General features: G+C 36.0%; 2 protein-coding genes across 4 annotated transcripts in view; one reads left to right on the forward strand and one right to left on the reverse strand.

The window, feature by feature from the left end:
* Positions 1 to 12872, reverse strand: part of LOC110021384 — a 30068-nt gene extending 17196 nt beyond the window's left edge. For all 3 annotated transcript variants that reach the window (XR_002293649.1, XR_002293648.1, XM_020719867.1), the window contains exons 1-3: positions 12395 to 12872; positions 11896 to 12323; positions 11497 to 11607 (exon numbers count right to left, since the gene is read on the reverse strand). Coding sequence is in view for 1 of the 3 variants with exons in the window: in XM_020719867.1 (XP_020575526.1) it covers positions 11497 to 11607; positions 11896 to 12323; positions 12395 to 12623 (768 nt within the window). In the remaining 2 variants the exon portion in view is untranslated. The remainder of the gene's footprint in view (positions 1 to 11496; positions 11608 to 11895; positions 12324 to 12394) is intronic.
* Positions 12873 to 18460: 5588 nt separating this feature from the next.
* On the forward strand, positions 18461 to 19451 carry LOC110021441 (small heat shock protein, chloroplastic-like). Its single transcript, XM_020719924.1, has 2 exons — positions 18461 to 18864; positions 18945 to 19451. Exons 1-2 carry the CDS (start codon positions 18630 to 18632, stop codon positions 19355 to 19357), a joined length of 648 nt encoding a protein of 215 aa, XP_020575583.1. The 5' UTR covers positions 18461 to 18629; the 3' UTR covers positions 19358 to 19451.
* Positions 19452 to 25270: the final 5819 nt, after the last annotated feature.

The raw sequence follows: 25270 nt of genomic DNA on the forward strand, positions 1-25270 counted from the left end.
CATTTTACCCGCGCACGACGATGCGACAAAATAGGTGTCCTCCCTAGGCAAAATTGACGTTCCGGACGCGTTGGCGCAGTCCGTTTCGTCATCCGGGGTCGCTCGGACGACGTCGTCGACGATCGGGTCAAAAACGCGTCGAAATTCAAATTTCACAAAAATATTGACCCGCGATCGATTGTTTCAAAAATTTCATTCGAGTCTTCGACGGGTAACAGTGCAAGCGATGTGAATTATGGCGATCGGACGTGTTGGCTCTCCGAATTGCGAAGTTTGTGCGCGCGGGAGTGCGAATTGTGCAGAAGGCCACCCTAAGGCTCAAAAAGGTCCTATAGGGATCCCTTTTGGGTTTCCTCATGTTGGTTTCACCCTTCTAAATGCTAGAAGTCGATACCACACACTTGGAACCACAAAAGAGGACGGAAAGAGGTCAAATTACAATGAGGCGAGCACCACTTCTAAGGTTCTAAGATAGTCAAAGGGAGATCCCTAAGGCTAGATCCTAAACCCTAAGAGGAAGACTAGACCTCACTAAAAATGAGGTCAACACTTGGTGACATGTTCACCACTGTCCGTCGAAAAAGGGAACGACCTACCTGGATCGGCGAGGAGCTCTGGGGTCAGTTGACTATAGCTTGGGTCTCTCTTGCTTATGAGAGGAAAGGGCAGACGAACCAGGTGAAACAGGGGACAGAAGAGACCATGAAAGTTGTGCTTTATATTGGAGGTTCACACAAAGCACTACAGGAGACTGGTAAGTTTACTTTAAATATTTAAGAATTCAATATTTATGTAAATATGTGACAATAACCAATCGTATGCGTTACACAAACCAAGGAGTTGAGCAGTACTGAGTTCCAGAGCTCCTTTTAGCCAGATTAGGAAGATAAGTCAAGCAGGTCGATGCAATGAGAGAGAAGCTCCGCCAGTTGCGCAAACAAATGCTTGAATGCCAACAAAGGGTCGAGGACTCTATAGCGTGCATGAAGGAGACTTTAGTTGATAGCCTAGGCAAACAACCAATTACATCCGTAGAGGAGGAAGGGCGGGATGATGATTAGGATTCACTTTCTATGCTTTTCTTTTTCCAGTATTGCTTTGAACATTAAATGTGAATTTTTTTGGTTAAATTTATTGTTTTCATTTGGGACTTTTTATTACATTTTATGAATTTACATGATTGATATCTATTTGGGCTATAATTTGTGTTAATATTGTTTATTTGTGGTTGGTGCGATATGGATTACATTTTGTGTGCAGGTTGTGAAAATATAATTAAGATTTTTTTTTCTATTGAATAGGTTTACGTTTGATTTGCGTCCATTTTACGTGAAATAATCCGACAGTTAAACGACAATTATTTTTCACAGTTTTTTTTTTCAACACTAATCTGAGATTAATCCAAAGCTAGCCTTAATGTTTGATTTTTCAATACTAAATTAGGACGCGCGCATAGCCTCAACATAAATTGACTCTAATTTGACGCAACTAAGACACAAATTAATTACGTCGAATAATTACCACACAAACCAAATGAAACTTACATTACCAACGCCTATTCTACCCATGAAAAAAATTAGATGTAAATTGAATGCAAATAAGACGATAAACCAAAGATATCGTCGGATTAGCGTCTGATTTACGTATGATATGGCTGACGAAAATCTGAACTATTCCTGTAGTGACAATCACAACAGGGTTTTACTAGATTAATTACAACAATAACTTCAAATATTCACAAAGCAATAAAAATAACGGCCAATACAAATAAACACCTCAGAGTTTCTATACCACAAAACAAAAAAAAAGAGAACTACAATAAACAGACCAATCAAGCAAAGTGACAAGAGCAAAATCAATCCTCCTCATCATCAGAATCCTCCTCTATCGGTTGACAAATGTTGTCCTCCGCAAGAGTATCAAGACGCTCAGAGATGGAAGGAATGGAAGCAAAAGGTCGAGGCTACGAAGAGGAAGAGGGACGTGCAGAACTCTCGCCTCGCTCGCACAACGAAGAAGTCCTACTATACACCCCAATGTTCTTCTTAGTGATTTTCTTAATAGGAGGCAATTGCTCCTCCAAGCTTTCACACTCAACTCTCGCCTTCAAGCACAATGCAAAAAATAGTCGATGGATGCCCCAACCCAATGGTAGGCCCACCCTTCAACATATAATTGTCCCCACATCAAGTCTTACCCTTTTTTAATACAATAGTTAAGGATGGCTCGCTCACGGGTCACTTCACTCAGATTGGTTGAGGATAAAAGATTAGCTGATATGAAGCAATGCCAAGCTTTTGACTCGGCAGTCAACACAACAGAAGGGAAATTAATCTTTCTACCCTCTCTCACTTTCCACTCACCCCTCCCATCAATAAAATGTTTATGATTTCTCTAATTCCTAGTCAGTAGACCTGAAATTAGAATAGTAATCATCAAGCTGGTCAAGGACGGTGTACAATTTATTGATATGTTCGGAGGACACATCTACTTCCTTTCCCCTAACATAGACCAAGTCTTTGAAGGATTCCTTCAGATTTGCAAAGAATTGTCGAGCCACAAAATTCAATGCAATACTAGTTTTGAAACAAAAATTCTGCCTATCTCTACCATCAATAACCACCTTTCAACCTTCCCACCAGGTTGGAGGAAACCCCGCTTCGGAACAAACTTCCTAGATACAAGAAATTCGTTGTATCGTTCTTCAGCTTTTAACACAAACAAATTTCTTACAATCATAAGAAGTTTTTGCCTTTCCGTCCTTAGTTTTCGGTGCCATATGAAATGAAAGTATGTAAAACCCAAAAACAACGGAGAAACCAAGGAGTTCAAAGGATCAAAATGAAAACAACTTGGGGGTATTGAGAGTAAGACCCAAAGAAAAATCCTATTCTTCCGGATAAAACTCAAAATCCACGGTAAAAACTAGAAGAAAAGGGCTTAAGGCAGCAATGCTTACCCAAGGATCACCAGATCCATCTCTTCCTCCATGTTTTTCAGACAATAACTAAAGCTTTCAAGATCCTAGAGCTATCGGAAAAAGGAAGAAGGAAAAAAAACACGGAAATCCAACAGAGAAATGAGTAAAAACAATGAAAATGGCTATTTATTCAGATCTGGGCGCTTAGGCGCCCACACCAAATCTAAACAATGAAAATCACTATTTATTCACAAGCCTCTAAAACCAACGATAAAGCTAGGTTAAAGTTCACATACCTCAATCTGGAAGATTATTTCTTGATCCAATAGTTTGAATAACTTCAAGGTGATCCAATCGAGCTCCTCTCCAAACAGCAATTGCACTTATCGTTGGGTCTTCAAACGAATTAAATCAGCACTGGCGAGTCCTTGATCGAATTCTAGTTTAGAGGGGTTAATTCAAAGGGCAGATGATTCATAATGCAATTTTTTTATTCAAGAAAAGTTGTTGATCAATTGATAATGAGAAACGAGCAAAGCACAGTAAGATTTGGCTGTCCTGTTTTTGGCTAAGGCTATGTCTATGGTGGCATGGTGGTTTAAGCTATGGAAATGATGAAAAATGATTGTGTGTGAATTCTAGGGAACTAAGGAGATTTCAGAAACCAGATTAGTAGAGTTTCAGTATGGAATTGAGATTGTTCATAGTTTGGTCTGAAATAATGGGGTATTTATAGGTTTGGCCAAGGAGTTGAACTAGCCCAATGATTGGTCCACTTGATATGCCATGGATTCGTGACTTGGCATGGTCAATTCTTGAAACCAATTGGGAGGTGCCATATAAGAGGGGCAAACTTGGTGGACTTCCACTAGGAGGGCGCCATATGGATTTGGGTTGGGTTAGTTTGCCATGGAAGCTTCAAGAATGGATTAGGCTTGGATTGAGCTCTCTTTGGGCTGTTGGGGAGGTTAAAAATCAGTTAGGATTGTTTCAAATCAACCTAAGATTGTTTCAAATCAACCAATAGGAGAGTGCCATGCGGTGGGAGGTTGGAAGCTTCTTAAACGAAGGCTTTAAAGAGGCTTAAATGTGGTTTAAAATAATTTGGATTAGCCTTCAAATGTGGCTTGGAGGAAAACCTTAAGTGGCTTGAAAGTTTCAGCAAAACATATGACTTGAAATGGAGCCAAAAGTTTAAAAATAATGGCCTATAGATGGCTCCAAAAGTTGCCTCCAAGATAGCTTCAAAAGCGATGAGTTGGCAAGTAGCTTTTAAAACCACAAATGGGTGAGATTAGGTTTGAAAGAAGAGAAAATAGAAAGCCAAAAAATTCGGTGAAATTTGGAAATGTCTACTATGTGGAAGGGTGTGTGTGTGGGTGCATTTTTTGCTCTCTTTTTTTATTTGAAAATTATTATGTTTTGAATTTCAGAAAAATACATGTAGTCTTTTTGGATGCTTTTATCAGTGTTTTATGAATTTTTTGTATTTTTTTAAATTATATTTAAAACTAAAGTGAATTAATGAATTTTTAAATGGTTTGAGAAAATGATGAATTTTATTTTAAAAATTTTCTTTTACAATTTTCATTTTTATTATTATTTATTTTATTAAAATGTATCAATAAAATTAATTATTGAATTATTTTCAAGTTTTTATTGATTTATTCAATTTTTAAAATCTTATTTTCATTGTCTTATTTTTATATTTTAATAATTTTATTTAATTTTGAAATATTTTTGTACGTTTCAATTTTTTTATTTTTTTATCTTCGATTTACTGATTTATTTTGAAAAATTAATTTTAAAAATCTTGAAAATTTTGTTTATGGATTATAAAATTTTCAATCATGTTGATTTTAATTGAATTTTATTTTTATTATTGAAAAAAATTTGAATTTTTGATGATTTTATTATTTCAATTATTTAATTAAGGGATAAGCCTCCTTTTTTAGCTCAAGGTGTACTTCATATCAAATTAGCTCTCCAAAAACTAAAAGAAATTATACAAAAGTAGTGAGAGTGAGGGAGGTGCTCCATAGAAAGACCAACAAGAAAACCTAATGATGCAAATCCAGAGGAAATTATGGAGGATTTGGAAACTCAGACAAATCATGAAGGGCAATAAATCCTATTTTTAAAATTCAAAATTCAAATTAAAGTTTCAAATTATGGAGGAGAAATTGGAAACCGAGACAAATCAGGAAGGACAATAAATCCTAATTAAAGTTTCAAATTCAAAATTCAAATTTTGAATTTGAATTAAGAAGCTCAATTAAAGGCTCCCGTTTTAGAAGTTAATTAAAGTTTTTCTTTTCATGTTATGTTTTCCTTTATTTGCTTTCTTAAAAGTAATTTTACAGGTTATTACTTTCTCAGTTGAGATGGGAGGTTTGTAATATGTTTATATTATTTAAATGGAGTAAGAAAAAAAGATGGGGGCATTGACTATTGCTACTACTTCATGAATTCTTTTGAATTTCGTTGGTGAGTTTCCAACATCGCAGAAGGATTATGCTTTGACTCTCTCTTGAGTCCAACGAGATATTGAACTTAAGGAAAGACATCAATTTGGTATCAGAGACGATCAAAGTTCCCTCACTACGAAGTCGTCATCTCATGTCTGTAACTCGCAATAGTAGCTCATATGCCATGGCGAACAACTCGCACCCAAACGACCAAAAACCAATCAATTATCACACAGATCAACCCCAACTACAGCGCCAAATCCACCAACTCACCACCGCTTTAGAGCAACTCACTCATCGGCTTGATGTTATGGAGGAACGCTATGCGCAAACAAAGTATGGCCCTAGTAATCAACGAGGGCAAGAAGCAACTCGTGGGAAAAAAAAGGACGACAGCGACGGACACGCGGAGGACATAGAGGACGATAATGAATCTCAGGAGCTGGAGAACCGCGAATTGCAAGTGCGACGCCACGAGCGGAGTTTCCGGAGAGGACAAGACGAACGTAGTCTAGATTATCAACCTCTAGACGAACTCACCAAGAGAATGAAGATTGATGTGCCAGATTTTTACGGGAAGCTGGAACCCTTGAGGATTGGTTAACAGCAATCGAGGATTATTTCGATTGGTTTTCCGTCTCAGAGAATAGGAGGGTTCGGTACGTCCGGATGAAATTGAAGGGGCATGCGCGAGCATGGTGGGGAAGTGTGGAAGAACAGTTACGACGTACGCGGCGTCCAACGGTCTCCAATTGGGAAGAAATGAAGGAAAGGCTCAAGGAAAAATATTTGCCCATTGATTATGAGCAAATGATGTTCGAGGAAATGTTGCAGCTCAGGCAGGGGTCGTTGAGTGTGGATCAATTCAATAACCGCTTCCACGAGTTGACTGTCCGCAGCAAAATCGTTGAAACCGAACAATAAACTTTGGCTCGATACCGCACCGGTTTGCAGAGTGAGCTACGTAGAGAGATGTGGACTGCTCACTTAATCAACGTTGAGGAGGCGTACCAGTTGGCTCTCCGTATTGAGAAACAACTAGGTTCTACGGTGATGAGGAAAGTGACGGCGACAGACGTAAGACAAGAACATGTTACTCCAACTCCTTCCCAAAGAGCATCAGCTCCGAAAGATCACTTAAGAGTCGTGGAAAGTGGAGACTTAAAGGGAAAAACAAAGGTTACCAGCGACGGACCCCAATGTTATAAGTGTAAAGGCTTCGGACACTATGCCGTCGTATGTCCGACAAGAGACAAGAAATTAGTCTTTATTTGCGAGAAGGAGCTACTGGAGGTGGAGGTGGGAGAAGACACGGAGGACATCTCGATGAGGATATTCACAGTGAAGAACATTTGAGCACGTCCGAGTTACCCAGCTGCGTAATCAAGAGAGTATTGACGGGATCAAAAAAAGAACTTCAAACCATCCCTGAGTGGCAGCGCACCAATATTTTTCATACACGACTAGAGCATAACGGTCGAGCGTTGAACGTAATTATTGACAATGAGAGTGCCATGAATGTGATTTCTGAAACCGCCGTAGAACGACTGAAATTAAAGACAGAAAAACACCCCGCTCCCTATCGGATTAGTTAGGTTAATGAAACTAATTTTGTTCTTGTGAAGCGACGTTGTTTGATTAACTTCTTGTTGGGGAAAACATACGCAGATGAAGCACGGTGCGATGTAATTCCTATGACTGTTTGCCACCTGTTATTGGGGCGACCTAGGCTCTTCGATCGGAAAGTTATTTATGACGGGTACGCTAACACTTACTCCTTTGATTTTAAAGGTAAAAAGTTTGTTTTAGATCCCTTGCAGGTTACGGAATTTGAGAAGCGTGCCCAGTTCTGGCGATGCACTCATTCACTCACACTATGCATGACCACCAGATGGTGCTTATGATAGTTACACCTGAGGCGACGCAAGGGGACGATCACATTCCACCGGAGCTCTTAGCATTGCTGGAAGTATTCCAGGAAATCATGCCAGATGAAATACCGAATCAACTCCCTCCCCTTCGGGAAGTCCAACATGCTATTGACTTGATCCCCGGTTCAACTTTGCCCAACGTCCCACACTATCGGATGAGTCCGACGGAAAACGAAGAGTTAGCCGACAAATTCAGCACTTGCTAGGCAAAGGGTTTATTCGAGAAAGCCTTAGTTCCTGTGTTGTTCCAGTTTTGTTAACACCGAAGAAAGATGGTAGTTGGAGGATGTGTGTAGATAGCCGCGCAATCAACAAACTAACCATGAAATATTGATTTCCCATCCCACGGCTCGACGACATGTTAGACTCGCTAAGTGGCTCTTCTGTTTTCACAAAGTTAGATCTGCGGAGTGGCTATCACCAAATTTGGATTCGACCAGGGAATGAATGGAAGACGACCTTCAAGTCAAAAGATGGGTTGTTTGAATGGTTAGTTATGTCTTTCAGATTAACGAACGCTCCCAACAAGTTCATGTGGGTCATGACGCAAATCCTCAAGCCTTTTTTGGGTAAATTTGTTGTAGTATACTTTGATGATATATTAATTTTCAGTCGAAGCGTGCAGGAACATTTGAGCCACATCAAACATGTACTAAAGGTCTTGAAGGCGGAACAACTCTTTATTAATAGGGAGAAGTGTTCGTTTATGAAGACAAGTGCCAAGTTCCTCAGTTTTATCATCTCAAACCAGAGAGTTGAGGCCGATCCCGTAAAGGTGCACGCTGTCCAGGCATGGCCAACACCCCGGAATTTCTCTGAAGTCATAAGCTTCTATAGTTTTGCCACCTTCTACCAACGATTTATTTGCAATTTCAGCACCATAATGGCCCCAATCACTAAGTACTTGAAAGAAAAAAATTTTCTGTGGGGTGCTGCGGCAACAAAAGCTTTCAATGAGATTAAAAAAATGGGACAAGCACTGGTACTCAAATTGCCAGATTTCTCTAAAATTTTAAAGGTGGCGTGTGATGCTTCGCATGTGGGAATCAGAGGTGTTCTGAGTCAAGAAGGTCATCTCATTGCCTTTTTCAGTGAAAAACTCAACGAGACTCGCAGACATTACTCAGTTTATGATATGAAATTTTATACATTAATTCAAACATTGAAGCACTGGCGGCCTTATTTAATCCATAAGGAATTCATTCTTTATACCGATCACGACTCCTTCAAGCACTTAAATTCTCAAAGCAAAATGAATGCAAGACATGCACGTTGGATGGATTACCTACAACAATTTGAATTTCTTATTAAGCATAAGTCGGGGGCGGAGAACAAGGTGGCAGACACCTTGACCAGAAGGCCTCATATGTTACATTTATCTACCATCAATACTACAGAATTCAACAGTCTCAAAATCGAATATGCTGATGCCGATGCCGATGACGAAGATTTCAGCAAGGTATGGAATGATCTCAAGCACAACCGGCCATCGGGTAATGACTACATGTTGCGGGAGGACTTCTTATTCTTCAAGTCTCGCCTCTGCATTCCGCGCAAGTCAATGCGAGAGTTTCTAATTTCCGATCCATGGTGGGGGTTTGGCGGGGCATTTCGGGTATGATAAAACCTATGCTATTGTGGTTAATCGTTTCTATTGGCCTCGACTAAGCAGAGATGTGAACATCGTGATTAACCAATGTCGAGTTTGCCAACTCAACAAATGGACCAAGCAGCAGCCTGGACTCTACACACCACTTCCCATTCCAGACAAACTATGGCAACACATAAGTATGGACTTTGTTCTTGGGTTGCCCAAGACTCTTCCGCAACACGACTCAATCATGGTGGTGATAGATCGCTTCTCTAAGATGTCTCATTTTATTCCATACCACAAAACATTTGATGCATCCAAAGTTGCAGCAATATTCATGAAAGAGGTTGTTCGTTTACATTGTGTCCCATCCTCCATAATGCCCGATAGAGATGTCAAATTTGTAAGCTATTTTTGGAAGGCTCTGTGGGCAAAAATGGGAACCAAGTTGATATTTTCAAGTGCATTTCACCCCCAAACTGATGGTCAAACTGAAGTGACCAACAGAAGTTTAGGGAACTTACTACGCTGTCTTGTTGCGGATCGCGTTACCAGCTGGGATATGATACTTCCTCATGCAGAGTTTGCCTTCAATAACCCTGTTAATAGATCAATAGGTTGTGCTCCATTCGAAGTGGTTTATGGTTTTCGACCCAACACTCCACTAGATATCAACTCATTACCGTTGCCGCCCGGGCAACGTGAGGTTGCAGTGGATTTTTCTAGTTATATGCAAACTATTCACGAAGAATGCAAGCGGCGCCTTACGTTCCACACAAATTCCTATGCAGCGTCCTCAAAATGTAAGGATCGTCAATTTAACAAAAGGGATTTGGTCCTTATTCGGTTAAAGCCGGAAAGTTTTCTTCCGGGGAGTTTTACCAAGCATCATGCCCGCCGAACAGACCCTTTTAAAGTTATCAAGAAATTAGAAACTAATGCCTATGTTATTGAGCTACCCTCTAACTTCGGCATTAGCCTAGTGTTTAACATTGAAGACCTTACTGCATTCAAAGGAGATGACCGTGACTTTTCTGCACTACCAGCTCGAAACGAATCATCGATCATGCGAATGCCAGAAAATACAATACCACGAGATGAGATTGTTGTCATTCTAGACCATCAATTTGTTTCGACTCGTCGGGAAGGATATTTCAAGTTCTTAGTCCAATGGAAAAATCGTCCAAATTCTGACTCTGTTTGGTTACAAGTATCTGAGCTCCAACGTTTAAATCCACATCTCTTTGCTACTAACCGTCAACATAACTTGTCGGAGTCAAGTTCTTCAGAAGCGTCAGCAATTGATGCAAATCCAGAGAAAATTATGGATGAGGATTTGGAAACCCAGACAAATCAGGAAGGACAATAAATCCTAATTTCAAATTAAAAATTTAAATTAAAGTTTCAAATTATGGAGGAGGAATTGGAAACCGAGACAAATCAGGAAGGGCAATAAATCCTAATTAAAGTTTCAAATTCAAATTCAAAATTCAAAATTCAAATTTTGAATTTGAATTAAGAAGCTCAATTAAAGGCTCCCGTTTTAGAAGTTAATTAAAGTTTTTCCTTTTCATGTTATGTTTTCCTTTATTTGCTTTCCTTAAAAGTAATTTTATAGGTTATTACCTTCCCAGTTGGGATGGGAGGTTTGTAATATGTTTCTATTATTTAAATGGAGTAAGAAAAATAGATGGGGGCATTGACTATTGCTACTACTTCATGAGTTCTTTTGAATTTCGTTGGTGAGTTTCCAACAGCGCAGAGGGATTCTGCTTTGTCCCTCTCTTGAGTCCAACGAAATATTGAACTAAAGGGAATGCATCACCTAAGTCTCTAAAGTCAAAGGGTTGCTTAGGGCATATCAGACCTATAAAAACTCAACTTAAGCTTCAATGTATTGGCCTCCATCAACTCAACAGAGGTTGAGGATTTAAGGTCAAATATTTGAAACTAGAATGAGTCAAGAAATAGTTCAATTTCTATTTGGTATAGGTCTCAACACTAATCCTATAGGCAAAGCCACTAGAAAATCCTAAGGCTAAAACCCTAAATTCTAGAGAGAGAGAAAGACCTTGCTAAAAAATGAGGTTAACAAATAACTATAGAAATGAAGAATTAGACTATAGGAATTAGACTAGACTGTAAGAATTGGGCTGCAAGAATTCGTATAACATATTATAAACTTATATTTACATATTTATATTATATTTTTTATTTTAAATAAATATAGCATACATATTATATTATGGTCACATTATTTTAAATTATATTTAAATAATTAAATATTTATTATATTAACCAATTCAACCCCGGGTAAAACCAATGTTCAACTTTTGAACCTTAAAGTGCAGTTGTCAAAATGTTGCATAAAACATTAAAAAAATAAACCAGCATCAAGCTCAAATCGTTCTTTATGTCTAAAGGATAAGACTGCTGAAATTCAAATTAGCCAAGTCATCCTATCAAAGTTATTTTATCAATATAACACATTTGTCTTGATAGCATTTTTTAGGAGAAAGTCCAACTGTAACAGGTATTGTCACACTAGGAGAAAGACCAAAGATTGAAAGACTGTATCAGCTTTACCTGCATTGCCAACAAGACTCTCTGAATCTCAACAAGCTCCTTCTCAAGAGTGTCCTCTTGGATCGCCAGGGCACGGGTCACTTCGGAGTTTTTCTTTGCTAATGCTGCTGTCTGCAAAAAAGAATTCTTGTTCAATCAAAATGTCCAGAAAAACCCACACAATCTGCAGCATAAGCGTTTCCTCAATACCAAAACCACACTTTTTAGGTTAAAATAATATTGAAGTCTACATACGTATCAAAACCTACAAAATTTTGTACAAGATGTGCCACTAATTTGATAGAACTACCTAACAATTAGGGATTCCATGCTTCAAAAGTGATTACAATAGGAAATCAAGTACAATTTAGGCACGGGGAAGAAAACAAAACAGAATGAAAATCTGCACAGAAGGTTTACCTCAGCAATGGGGTCTTTCAGAGCCTTCTTTGTTACCCTAAACCTAATGCTAAGCTTCTCAAGCTGCTTAGACAACACTCGACTAATTGTGGCCGAGCTCTTCATATCCTGCTCCACCTTCTCAATCCTCGCAATCAAATCAACGCCAGAAGCTCTCTGATTCTCCCCACAAATCCTCCGCCACTGCCTTCTGCGAAGCAACCCCCCAATCGCCACCGCAGAAACCAAGAAAAAAAACTGCCACACAAAAAACTGGTTTCCAAGCGAAATTTGAAACAGCTTAGAAGCGCCAGGAATCACCAAACCAAGCAAGCAGCTTATCGAAAAAATGGAAGGCGGCAGAATGCAAAGAATTTCAGCAGCTGAGAGGAATGCATCCAAGCTCAGTTCGCCTTGATCCCTGTGATGCACATCACCAATAGCTTCGTCTGAAAATTCGAAACTTCGGGTCAAATTCCTCACTCCCATGACTTTAATAATCTAAAATCTATTCCATTACCTGAAAAGAGAGCCCCAATCCACCGCCGAGCTGATTTTCTCGAAAAGATAGGCTTGCTCTGGTATAACAACAATCGCCGATAAGGGTGCACGGTACAAGGGAAAGCAGGCAGATAACCAAAAAGAGGACTTTCGGGACGGCTTCTGTTCGAGATTATTGATGCAAATCGCCGGGTTTTCTGCTTTGTTAATGAACTATGAGGAGGAAAAGCTGTGGATGAGGCTGACATTACTGTAGCAGATTTACGAGGTGTTCTTCAGTTGTAATTATAGCACTGGATTTTGCAGGAAGGGGACGCGGGGGTGTTCATGGGATCGAGGACGACAAGCATAAATGGAGCTAGGGTTTTTGGTGGGGGGACTCTGTGTAATGTCGAAGTGGGTGACACGGGCAAATCGAAAATCAGAGGAAACCCATTTCATCCTTCTTATCCGAACCTCGAGCTCACAAATTGCGCCGCTTCAAATTCTAACTTCATTTTTTTTTTTTAAGGGAAGATTCAGATACTTACCATAATTTCATGTACTTACAAATCTAAAGCCTAATTTAAATTTTCAACACTTGCCATATTATTTAGGCATGAAAACTTGTATCCATAAAAACTATAATTTATACATTAGAAATATAAATACATATGAATTGGGTGATATGAATGCAAATATATTTTTTCGTTGGTTGGTACACTGAGTTCTCTGAGACCTCATATCTGCATAAAACTGTAATTGATACTGTTAATGAATGATGGATTGTCTTTTGAAGCATTCACGAAAGATGAGTTCCAGGATTTCAATGATTTCTCGACGAATACTATGTTACTGCATACTTCAGACATCCTTGCTGGCGTCATATCAATCACATACCTACGGGTGACAGTTTTATAGGTGCTCGCGGCGAATCACGTAGAATGTGACTTCTTCTGGTGAGCAAATAGGCTCGAAGAATCAACCGTCGAGTGTGACCAGGGGTGCAGACTATCCCTGGAGGACGGCATAGCTGCTAACATACGTTGTCTCCACTTTAAATTTAATATTATCATAATATTAAATATTATTTTAATTTTTTTATTTATTGTAATAATCATGATATTCATTATTAAGTAAGGTGAATATTTTATTTTTTATAATGTTATCAATATATTGTTATGACGGTTCTATTGCAAACAACATTACTGCACAGGGGCAGAATAATCATTTATGCAGAAATAGTTGCAAACAACTGTTTTTCAACAGTACAAGTGAAATAGCCAATCAGATTATCTAGATCAGCTGCTACGCAATAGCTTTTCTGCGAAAGTTGATTATCAGCAGCTTATTAATAAGCTGTAGGTGCCTCAAACACACACTTAATTCGAAAAACAATTTTTTTCCAAAAGAAAGTACCAAACATGCATTTAAAATTCATAAAAGACACATTGTTACATCAAAACCATTTGGAAACCACATCATTTCCATTAACAATTTTAGTTTGATTAATCATCCCAACTATATGGCATGAGCATAATCCATGCTCAAATTAAATTCCCATTTACAAATAGTGTTTCCAAGATGAGAATGATTAGGTGGATGAGTGGCTTTACATCTGGAGACAAAATGCGAAATGAATATATTTGTGATAGGGTTTGTGTAGCTTTAGTACAACAACAACAAAGCCTTAATCCCACTATGTAGGGTCAGCTACATGAATCCTTTTTCTCCATTGTGTCTTATTTAGTGTCATATTTTCATTTAGTTCTAATAAATTAAGACCATTTCTTACACAATAAACCCAAGTATTACTAGGTCTACCTCTGCCTTTATTAACATAGTCAAATCTAAAATATATACTTTTCTAATCGGATCATCAGATGATTGATGTTTAATGTGACCAAACCATCTATGAAGACTCTCTCTAATTTTGTTCGTCACTAGAGCTATACCAACCGTATCCCGGATATATTCATTTCACATTTTGTCTCTAAGTGTAAAGTCACTCATCCACCTAATCATTCTCATCTCGGCAACACTTAACATAATATTATGCTTCTCTTTTAGAAGCCAACATTCAGCACCATAAAGTATTGCAGGTCTCACCACCCTCTTATAAAATTTTCCTTTCAGTCTAAGAGGTATTTTTCTATCACACAAAAGACCCGAAACATTCCTCTATTTCAACCAACCAACTTGAATTCTACTATTAACACCCCCATTTATGTCACCATCGCTTTGAACAACAGACCCGAGATATCTACATCGTTCACACCGTTTAATAATTTGATCACCCAAATTTACACTTCTGTCTTTACACTTCTGTCTTCTGTCACTAGAGCTACTACTACGAAAATTACATTATATGTATTCAGTTTTAGTTCTACTCAAATGAAGGTCTTTAAACCCCAATGTATACCCCCATAATTCAAGTTTTTTTTTCTGAGCTTTTTCTCTTGTCTTATCCACGAGAATGATATCATTAGCAAAAAGCATACACTAAGGTATATCCTCCCGTAAATATCCAGTTAGACCATCCATAACTAAAGCAAAAAGATATGGCCTTAAAGCCGATCCTTGATGTAATCCAACAAAAATTGATGTAATCCAACAAAAATTAATCCAACAAAAATAAGAAAATATTTGGTTAATCCTCCTTTAGTTTGAACACAAGTATAAACTCTACTATACATATCTTTAATGACTTGAATATAAGTCCTATCAACACCTTTCTTCTCAAGAACGCTCCAAAGGACATATCCTGGAACCTTATCGTAAGCTTTTTCTAAAATAATAAAAATTAAATATAGATCCTCCTTATTATCTCTGAACTTCTCCATCATATCTCTCAATAAATGTATAGCTTCCATGGTAGGCCTGCTCGGCATAAAATCAAATTGATTATGAGAAATCATTATAATGTCTTAACCTATGTTCAATTACCCTCTCCTATAATTTTAAAGTATGACACATCAACTTAATTCCTCTATAATTTGTACACTCTTGTGCATCCCCTTTATTCTTAAAAATAGGGACCAAAATATTTTTCTTCCACTCTTCAAACATCTTTTTAGCTTTTAAAATAATAGTAGAGAGTTTAGTAAGCCAAGAAACTTTCAAATCTCTTTAATATTTCCACACTTCAATTGGGATATCATAAGTTCCTACAGACTTTTCACTCTTTATTTTCTTTAAAGCCTTCTCAACTTCTTGTTTACTAATGTCATGGTAAAAATGAAACATTTTATTATTATTAACGATATTAAGATCACTAAGGTCGATCGTATTTTTTAGAAACTTCCTTAAAAATTTTATCAAAATAGTACCCACCTATGTTGAATATCTTTTTCTATGAAAAACACTTTCTAATTTTCACTTTTAATACACTGTACTTGGGTCAAATCTTTACTTTTCTTTTCTCTTTGTTCTGCTAGTTTATACATATATTTTTCACCCTCTTTAGTATCTAATCTATCATATAGATCACTAAAAACAAAATTTTTAGCGTCACAGATTGTTCTTTTAAACTCTCTGCAAGTCATTTGATATTTTTCTTAGTTCTCTAAGCTTTTACAATTAAACCAACTTTTATAACATAACATCTTATATTTTATCTTTTTTTGCACATTATTATTCCACTAACTATTAACTATTTTTATTTATAAAAACTTTTTCTTTTGATTCTCCAAGTACATCTTTTGCTACTGGTTTAATAGTGTTTGTTACTTCATTCCACATAGCATTTGCATCTTCATGAACATCCCAAATTTTGAAATCTTTAATTTTACTCATAAAAATAATTTTATTTGTGTTTTTTAGGTTTCTCCATTTAATTATATGAAAACGAGTCCTATTATTCTTTATTTTACAAATTTTCATCTTGAAATCTAGAACAAATAATTGATGTTAGGTACTTAAATCTTCACTTAGAATGATCTTACAATCTTTACAATATCGACGATCTCTTCTTCTCATAAGAAAAGAATCAATTTGTGTTTTATTAGATTCATTCTTATAAGTAATAAGATGCTCGTCTCTTTTCTTGAATAAAATATTAATAATAACAAAATCATATGCTAAATCAAAATCTAAAATGGCTCTACCTTCTTCATTCGTCACTCCAAAATCATAGCAATCATGAATATTTTTTAAATCTTCTGCCGCTCTACCGGCATATCCATTTAAATCTCCTCAAATTAAAATTTTTTTTAAAGAGGTATCATTTGTATTATTTCTTCTAACTCATCACAAAAGTTTACTTTTGTCCTTATATCTAGACCTCCTTGAGGAGCTCATGCACTTATAAAATTAAAAATCATAGTATCAATAATAATCTTAAGGGCTATAATTCTATCACCAACTCTATTAAACTCTATAATTCTATCACCAACTCTATTAATTTTTACAACATTATCTTTCAAACTGTTATCTATAATTACACCTGCACCTTTTCTAGTGCGACTCTTACAAAATAACAAAGTTTAAAGCCTTATTTATCAATCTCTTTAGCATTTTCTAGTGTACATTTAATTTCTTGAATACATAAGATATTAATCTTTCTATGAATCATAATATTAACTAATTCCATTAATTTATCATTTGAGAGTATCTATATTCAAAGATTATATCCTAATTTTAGTTTCATTAGTTTTATGGACTAATTTCTTTACCTGCATCCGTCTGCAATGTAGAAACTCTTGCTTATTTGACACTATACCTGGGAGTCGGTGTAGCTGCCCTTGCACACTTTTCACTATATTCAGGTCATACAACATGTCGCTTCAAGAGGACACCCTATAACTTACACAATGATCAAAAAGATTCATGTCATGATTTTTTTGCGACAAGTTTTATGCTGGGTGTCGACTTCCTAATGCAACCCTCCACTTTTCACACATCGGCTTGAGATCAACAATGACAATATTAATTATAGAATGTCACTTGCCCATGAGACTATGAAAACACTAGTCAGTGCTTGCATGCCTGACAACCAACTCAAAAACACCCCAGCAGCTCAACAACCTTCACTCCATTAAATGGAGGGGTGCAACAAGAGAACTTCCCAGGAGGTCACCCATCCTAGTACTACTCTCGCCCAAGCACGTTTAACTGCGGAGTTCTGATGGGATCCAGTGCACTAATGCAGGTATGGTCGACTTAGAGAAAGTCAACTTAGATGGTTTGGTCACATTAAATGTCTACCATTCGATGATCCTACTAGGAGAGTAGATGCTTTAGATTCGGCGTATATTAAGAAAGAGAAGCAGACCTACGAAGACATGGGCTTATTGTATAAAAAATGATCTTAATTTATTAGAACTAAATGAAAATATGACACTAAATAGGACGCAATGGAGAAAAATGATTTATGTAGTCGAACTCATGTAGTGGGATTAAAGCTTTGTTATTGTTACTGTTGTTGTTGTTGTTGCTGCTACAAAAAAAGCTCCAAAAAATAATGTAACTTCTTAGTAATAATATTATCATGCAAGAGAAATAATAAACACCAACTTTGTATAATCTTGAACTCTTCACTTTATGAGGTAAAAAGAGACCTAACTCAATACTTTATGAGACCTCAAAAAAAATATTTAATAAGTTAGAATCTACCAAGAAATGAGTGTCTTAGCCTTTCAACCATCTAAAACATTCATGATATTATCAATCAATGATTGAAAAAGAAATAAGCTTGGGTCTATGTGCAAGTTGTTGTAGCACAAATTATTTATGTTTTTAAATATCTCAACCTAAACTTTCATATTTACATGTAAACATATAATTCTTATAATCCCTGCTATTTTTTTTTTTATCATCAAATGTTAAAATGAAAAATTATATAGATAGTACTTATATTTTTTAATAAATAAAATTAATATTTTTTAATATTTGAATTACTTATTTATCTGAAAATGCTATCAAATATGAGACCTTGACATGTAAATACACCTATGTATGTAATTTTTTTTAATTAATTAAAATTTAATAGGCATTACTAAAATTATTATATATATAAAAAAAAAACTACGCTCATCCAGAACATTGCAGCATACTCTCGAACGTTCCTTATTGTTTTTTCCCTGCATCCCTCTGATCTCCTTCTAAAGCCTTCCATGCTCCTCGGGAATACATTGTCGAAGCTTCAGACGACCTCCATTGCCGATTAACCCTAAACCCCTATAAAAGGAGAAGCCTCTGCAATTATTGGCAACGAAGCAGTGAGTTCAAGAAATCATCCACTACAAATCTCCATCTTTCTAAATTCATAAATCGTCATGGCGGCCTTAATAGCTGCGAAGAGGTCGATCACGCTCGGGAAAGCCTTTCAAAATCTTCTATTGTCGCCGGCTCGTCCGCTGCCTGCCTCAGCTTCTGTTTTCGCCCGTTCGTTCAATACAAATGCCCAGCTCCGCGAACCAGAGGACGATCGTGAGCTTGAGGTCGGCCGTCGCTCCGACGGCGGCGCCGTTTCACGCCGACGAGCCGACGGTTTCCCAGGCTTCTTATCAGGTAATAATCTCCGCTTTGCTCGAACATTGAATGATTGTTAAGATGGGAGATGTAAATTCAATCTTCTTACTGTATTATAGATGTGATGGATCCATTCGTCCCACGGACGGTGAGCCAGCTGCTAAACATGATGGACTCGATGCTTGATGGACCGTTCCAGTCATCGGCTAGAAGCGCGAGCGGCGTCCGGCGGGGATGGGACGCGAGGGAGGATAAGGATGCGTTGTACTTGCGCATTGACATGCCGGGGCTAGGGAAGGAAAACGTGAAGGTGAGCGCAGAGCAGGGGACGCTTTTGATTAAAGGAGAAGGTGAGGCGGAAGAGGGGGATGAGGATAGCCAGCGGAGATACAGCTCGAGGATTGATCTGGCGCCGGAGACCTACAAGCTGGACTCTATTAGGGCGGAGATGAAGAACGGCGTGCTGAAGGTTATTGTGCCCAAGGTGAAGCAGGAGGAGAGGAAGGATGTCATCCATGTCAGCATTGAGTAGGGTTTAGGGTTTTTAGGTCTTGCTTTCCTTGCCCTGTTTTATCGCTTTGTTGTTAAGATCAAGTATGATTAATGTTTGAATCTATATGTATGGTTCTGGTAACTTTGTTGCTTTTTTTTAATATATTTAAAAAAAGATTATATAATTTAATTGTTTTTTCCTTTCTTAATTGCAGGATTTAGCAGGGATTTATAACGAAGCATTTTTTTAAGTTTTATGTATAAATGTTTAAGTTTAGCTGATTTATCGTAAAAAAAATTAGGGATGTTAGTAATGAAGGTCGCAAATTAAGGATTTGGATTTATTAAATCCGGATAAGTGCAGCCGCAGCTTCTCGTTAAGTCACGTGGCAGAACAGTGCAGCTGCAGGAGAAATTGACTACCTGTTTGGGGCAATTATGTTAAAATAATTGTAGGGTAGCTGTTTTTGGAAAAATGATCATAACGTCACTGTTTGTTAAAACTGTTTAAAAGTATACTATAAAAATTATTTTTTTTATACTTCTAAAATTTGAAATTCATTTCTATAAAAAAAAAGAAATAAAATTAATAAAATTACATTTAAAATAAGAAAATTATAACATCTTTAAGGATTTGATGTACTCATAAGTAAACTCAAATCAAAATAGAAGGATTTGACAAATTTAAGCCAAGGGATCAAAGCACCAATCTACATCAAACTTTCTTCAATTTATATTTTTTTTAATGTAAAATATTACACAAACTTGTAAGTTGCAGTGGTAAAATAATGGGGGCAAAAAAAAAAAATTGAAAGAGTTTTAAATTATTTTGTTTATATCATACAATCGTGATTTTTTAACATATATTATGAGGATTGTTCCCTTGAAGAAATCATCTATTCAATGCATTTGTAGAACTCTGTTTCTATGGTGCATTCGGGATTAGAGCAAGCTGGGAAGGTAACGATGAATAGCTCCCGGTTTCGCCCAAAGTCATGGCCTTCGTCAATGTGCTTCAAGCGACGGTGGAAGAAAGAGCAGTAGGCGACTCGGCTTTGCGAGAGGATCAGGAGCAGGGGACGGGCAGGGAAGCGACATGAGAGCATTGGCTTCGCGAGTCGCTAGGGCAATGGTCACGTTGTGATATGCGGGCAGAAGAGGAAAAATGAGATCGTGAAAGCGGGCAGCGGGGTTGATCACGTGGCCCGTTTTTTTGCCAAATTCATGTCAGGCTCGTCGTGGGACGCTGAAACAAATAGAAAAAATGAGGTAACTTGTTTGCAAGATTTGATATAAAAAATTATAAATAAAATGTAAATTTTGAATTAATATGAAGTTTATATAAAAATTCATTTTAGTAGAATTAAGAATTCAATTGATTTAATCGAATTTGAATCAGACTTAGCTGTTATCAAGCCCTCTTGTTGGCGGCTGCTTGTGGCCGTCCATTGTCATAGCCTATCGCTGCACCTCACTATTGCTGCAATTTGCGGGTGTTGGTTGCCTCCCGCCGCCAATGATTGTTGCCAGTTGCCTCCCCCCGCAAGTGGTTGTTGCGTGTTGCCGCCGCAATTTGCTATTTTCACTGTTTGCAGGGATTCCAGATGTTTTTGAAATCATATTATGAAAGATTTTTCGCTCCTGCCAGTGATAGAATGTCAATACTCAAATATTACATTATAAAATATGAAGTAATGTATTTATTTTATGATTAGGTTGAGAGAGTATCCATGCATTAGGTGAAAACCTTAAAATTTTTAAGGAGTAGTGATCTATGGAGGAGAAGAGCACATCTAAAGTATGGGTGAGTTGGTAGAATATTACGCTGATTGAGTAAGCTGATTTGAACCATAACATATGCCAAGCCATCTAACTGAGACAATTGAAACTGATAGGGAGAGTTTACCACATTGTCTTGATGAATTATCCTTTAAAACACAATATAGATCTTACACTCATCATAAAACAATAAATGTGGTGATTAAGTCTGAAATTGATGATTATCATGATATGTATTACTTGACTTTCAAGACTAACAAAAAATTTTCGTGGCATTTTGCTAAAATATGCATCAACAATATAGCCATAACATTGTAATTTTGAATTGTATGTCCTTCACTAGGACTTTAATAATGACGTAGATAGGAAATGACACTAACATTTGGAAATTTTTTATATTATATCTTCTTGTGAATATGCATTTGTTGTAGTTTGAAAATAAGATATTATTTACTAAAACTTGTTTTTAAATTTTGATAGGCCGAAAATATGGTAGTTGAATTGGGTGAAAAATTGTTAGGATTTAGGGTTGAAGAGAACAACATCTATGAGATTCTACATCAAATAGATATGGTTTTTCATTTTACCTCCATGAGCGAAGTGTTTGTTGTAATAAAAATAGAAGCAATCAATTGAAGTGAAAGATATGGTCTAAGTTCATGACTTGCACGTGTAAGGCTATAATCGAGTCGAGCCGAACATGTCATGGCTTGTACTCTCCTCATAAGTTTTTCATGATCCATTTGAGCTTCACTCGAATTTGTGCATATGTGTTCATTCAACTTTTTTAAAATTTCTAATGATTATATATAATTTGTACTTTGTTTATATTAGCCGAACAAACTAAAAATTTAAATAAGTACATGATATGAAATTTTAAATTTTAATTTGTAATTAATTTTTCATGAGGAGAAATAGATATGATAAATAAAGTAAAATCAAATTGGGAGAACTAGAAATGATAAATAAGGTAAAATCAAAGGAGTACTTGATTGTTTATATAAAATTATTAATATATAAATTTATAAAATTTAAAAATTAATAATTGAATATACATCATAAGAAATTTTTTTGGCAATCAAACAACATTAAATAAATACTAACAAAATAGTTCGTTGTTGGGACGGGGCGACGGGCGACGGGCGACGGGCGACGGGCGACAGGCAGCGGGGCGGTGGTAGTGGGGGGTAGCAACGGCCGATGGACGACAGTTGGCTGATAGCATTTCAGAGTGTATTTCAAATTCAGTTAAATCGACAGACTTCTAAATTCAACCAAAATGAATTAAGGAGTGAATTTTAAATTCATTAGAATTTTTATTGTACTTTTACTTCTTCATACCAAACACATAAATTCGTCAAATCTTTTTTAATGAATTACAATATACCACAAATCTTTCCAACCAAACAGCCACTAAATAATTTACTTTATTATTTTTTTTAATTTGAATGAAGTAGAAATCTTCCAGGATTTTCAAGATGATATGAACTAAAAAATGATAAACTATCAAAATTATAATTAGTTTTTTTTTTTAAGTTTAATTGTCGTTTGGCGTTCTAGCTATTAATATATAGTGTGTGTGTGACTTATCTTATCTTCAATCACTCCCGTGATGTGCTCACAGTCATTTGGGGAGGCCAAACTCGGTTGTATGATTAGGGTTGTAAATGAGTCGAGCTTGAGCTCATGTTTGGCTTGTTCAAAATTGTCTGTGCTTGAAATCTGCTTGTTATAATTTATTAAAAAAAATAGATGTAGAGTATTTGATTCAAATATGGACCAAATCAATGTAAAAAAAGGCACATAACCACATTATCATGCAAGTTGTTATAATTTAAACCTAGATAGAAATATATATAGTATATTATTATATAAATAATATATGTAATTTTATTTTGAGCTAATACTAACCTAACACGACCGCACAAAGAGCTGTTCTTGATCGACTCGTTTATAATTCGAGCTTAAAAATTATTTGTGTTCAGCTCGTTTACTTAATAAACGAGCTGAAGAAGAGCTTCTTAAAGAGCTAAACACGAGTTGTTTACGAACGAGGAGCTTTCTTTTTGACAAAGGCAATTAGTTTTAGTTGTTTGCATATATCATATGAAATGATAGCTTATATTTTATCCATTAAGAAAACACCTACCACTAAAGGCTTCAAAGAGTGCATTGAATGAACCTTTTTCATAGTCTTTAACCTCCTCCAAATAAAATATCAAGATAATCATCTCAAAATTTTGTTATTTACAAATTAAATAATTAAGTGATTTTTTTTTTGAACTACTGAAGATTAAATTACTAAGAATTTGATAAAAAAATAAAAATATAAGCTGAGATTTTATCATGAATTTTGATATTTGAGTGACAATTTAAAAAATAAATAAATAAGGGTGCTTCATTTGTAACCTCAAACTCCAATGAGCTAATCACATCATCTTTATGGCCAATGCTATCATAAGAAAAAGTTAGCATACATATCACTCAATTTCTATGTATTTATATATCTAACACCAACTTCTACTTTCATACATGTCACCTTTCTTAGGTAGGATAAAGTGTATTTTACTTTTTAAAAGTTAAAAAGATAACATTTTTTATGTGATGTGAAAGATTTGAAGGGTATAAAAATAAAAAGTAAAGCTCAAGTTTTAGAAATGTAAATACATTGGAATTGGGTGGTATTCATATGTACATAAACTCCGATTACATAAACTCCGATGTAAAATTTTCGATTACATAAACTCCGATGTATCTCAATTTATACCTACAATCACTCAAGGACTTCAAATTTCAATCTAAATTATTTCATGTGAGATCAAAATAAACTTTTGCTTTATACATATTTGAGACTATGTTAGAACTAAAAATGGCTTACATTGCTTCTAATACAAATTTATTCACATCTACTCAAAAGTCTTGTTGATCAACTTGCTCTTGTTGGAGCTAGCCCCTCTACAATGAAATAATCTCATTCTCCACTACTCACAATGAAATTAGATTGTGATTAATAATGACACTTGTGCAAGATAACAACCAATTTCATTTGAAGTTCTTCTTGTTGAACTAGTTGAATGAAAAGAATCACCTAAACGAACCTCATGAGATAAGAGATTTCATTTAATTATAGTCAACAACTCTTATAAGCATAGCTTCAATCAACTCAAAGTTTGGGTTTTCCAAAACATTCAAATTGGAACCAAATGTTACCATAAAAAGTGTCATCATCCAACCCATTCTGAGCCAAAACAACTCTATTGCAACATATGAATCATGTAATTCGAGGATGTCATACTCCTTAAGAAAAGAATAAATGTAATACAATTTTTTAAAAAATGGAAACATTTTTCTTCGTTATTAATGCACCATCAACAAATTTTCATCATTTCATAATCTCAAGACGGTTAGCACAAATCTTAGAGCACTTTTTTGAATAATAAATGCTTGAACACAAATTAAAATTCATACAAAACTTTGATTTTACAAAATTTATAGTAAAATTGATTGGCTCAACAATGCAGACCAAGTAATACCAATATTGGTCCAAACTGAGTCAAATTAAGCCCAAATTAAGCCATTAAATCGCCTTTGAAAGCTTTCAACACATAATTAAATGGTCAAATAGATTTAAAATTTGACAAGTTTTTATTTGATACACCTAAAATATATAGTGTTTTTAGACACATTTTGATACATATTTTTGAGATATTGCACTTTAATGGAAGGTATTTGTGTACTTTTTATTCAGGTACAAGTAAAAAAGTGAAAAATGCTAAAATGAATGAAAAAGAATCAAATATGGAGCAAAAATACAAAAATGGTGCAAAAGTATTTTGGCGCCTAAGCACCAGAACCGGCGCTTAAGCGGCGATGAAACTGTAAAGACCGTGCTAAGTGTCAGAGGCCCCGCGCTTAAGCGTCAGTGACCGTTACTTGACGGGTTAATTCATTTTGATGAATTTTGAAGGGACATTTGAGACACTTATTGACTAAAATGGGTGGTTATAAACACCAAGAATGAAAATATATTAAAGGAATTGTGAAAGGAGGCATCCCTTGGTAAATACATCGAATCGGGTCACATTTTGAGGGTCACATTTTGAAGAGATATTTGAAGAGATACCAATGCACCTCTTGGAAATTCATAAAAGAAGGAAGTTGGGACTTTTAGAAG

The sequence above is a fragment of the Phalaenopsis equestris genome, unplaced genomic scaffold, assembly GCF_001263595.1.
Source record: "Phalaenopsis equestris unplaced genomic scaffold, ASM126359v1 Scaffold000134, whole genome shotgun sequence".
Classification (NCBI taxonomy): Eukaryota; Viridiplantae; Streptophyta; class Magnoliopsida; order Asparagales; family Orchidaceae; genus Phalaenopsis; species Phalaenopsis equestris.

Coding starts and splice junctions, on each gene's coding strand:
- LOC110021441 (XM_020719924.1), top strand. CDS start 18,630: ATGGCGGCCTTAATAGCTGCGAAGAGGTCGATCACGCTCGGGAAAGCC. Junction 18,865..18,944: donor TTTCCCAGGCTTCTTATCAG/GTAATAATCTCC, acceptor ACTGTATTATAG/ATGTGATGGATCCATTCGTC.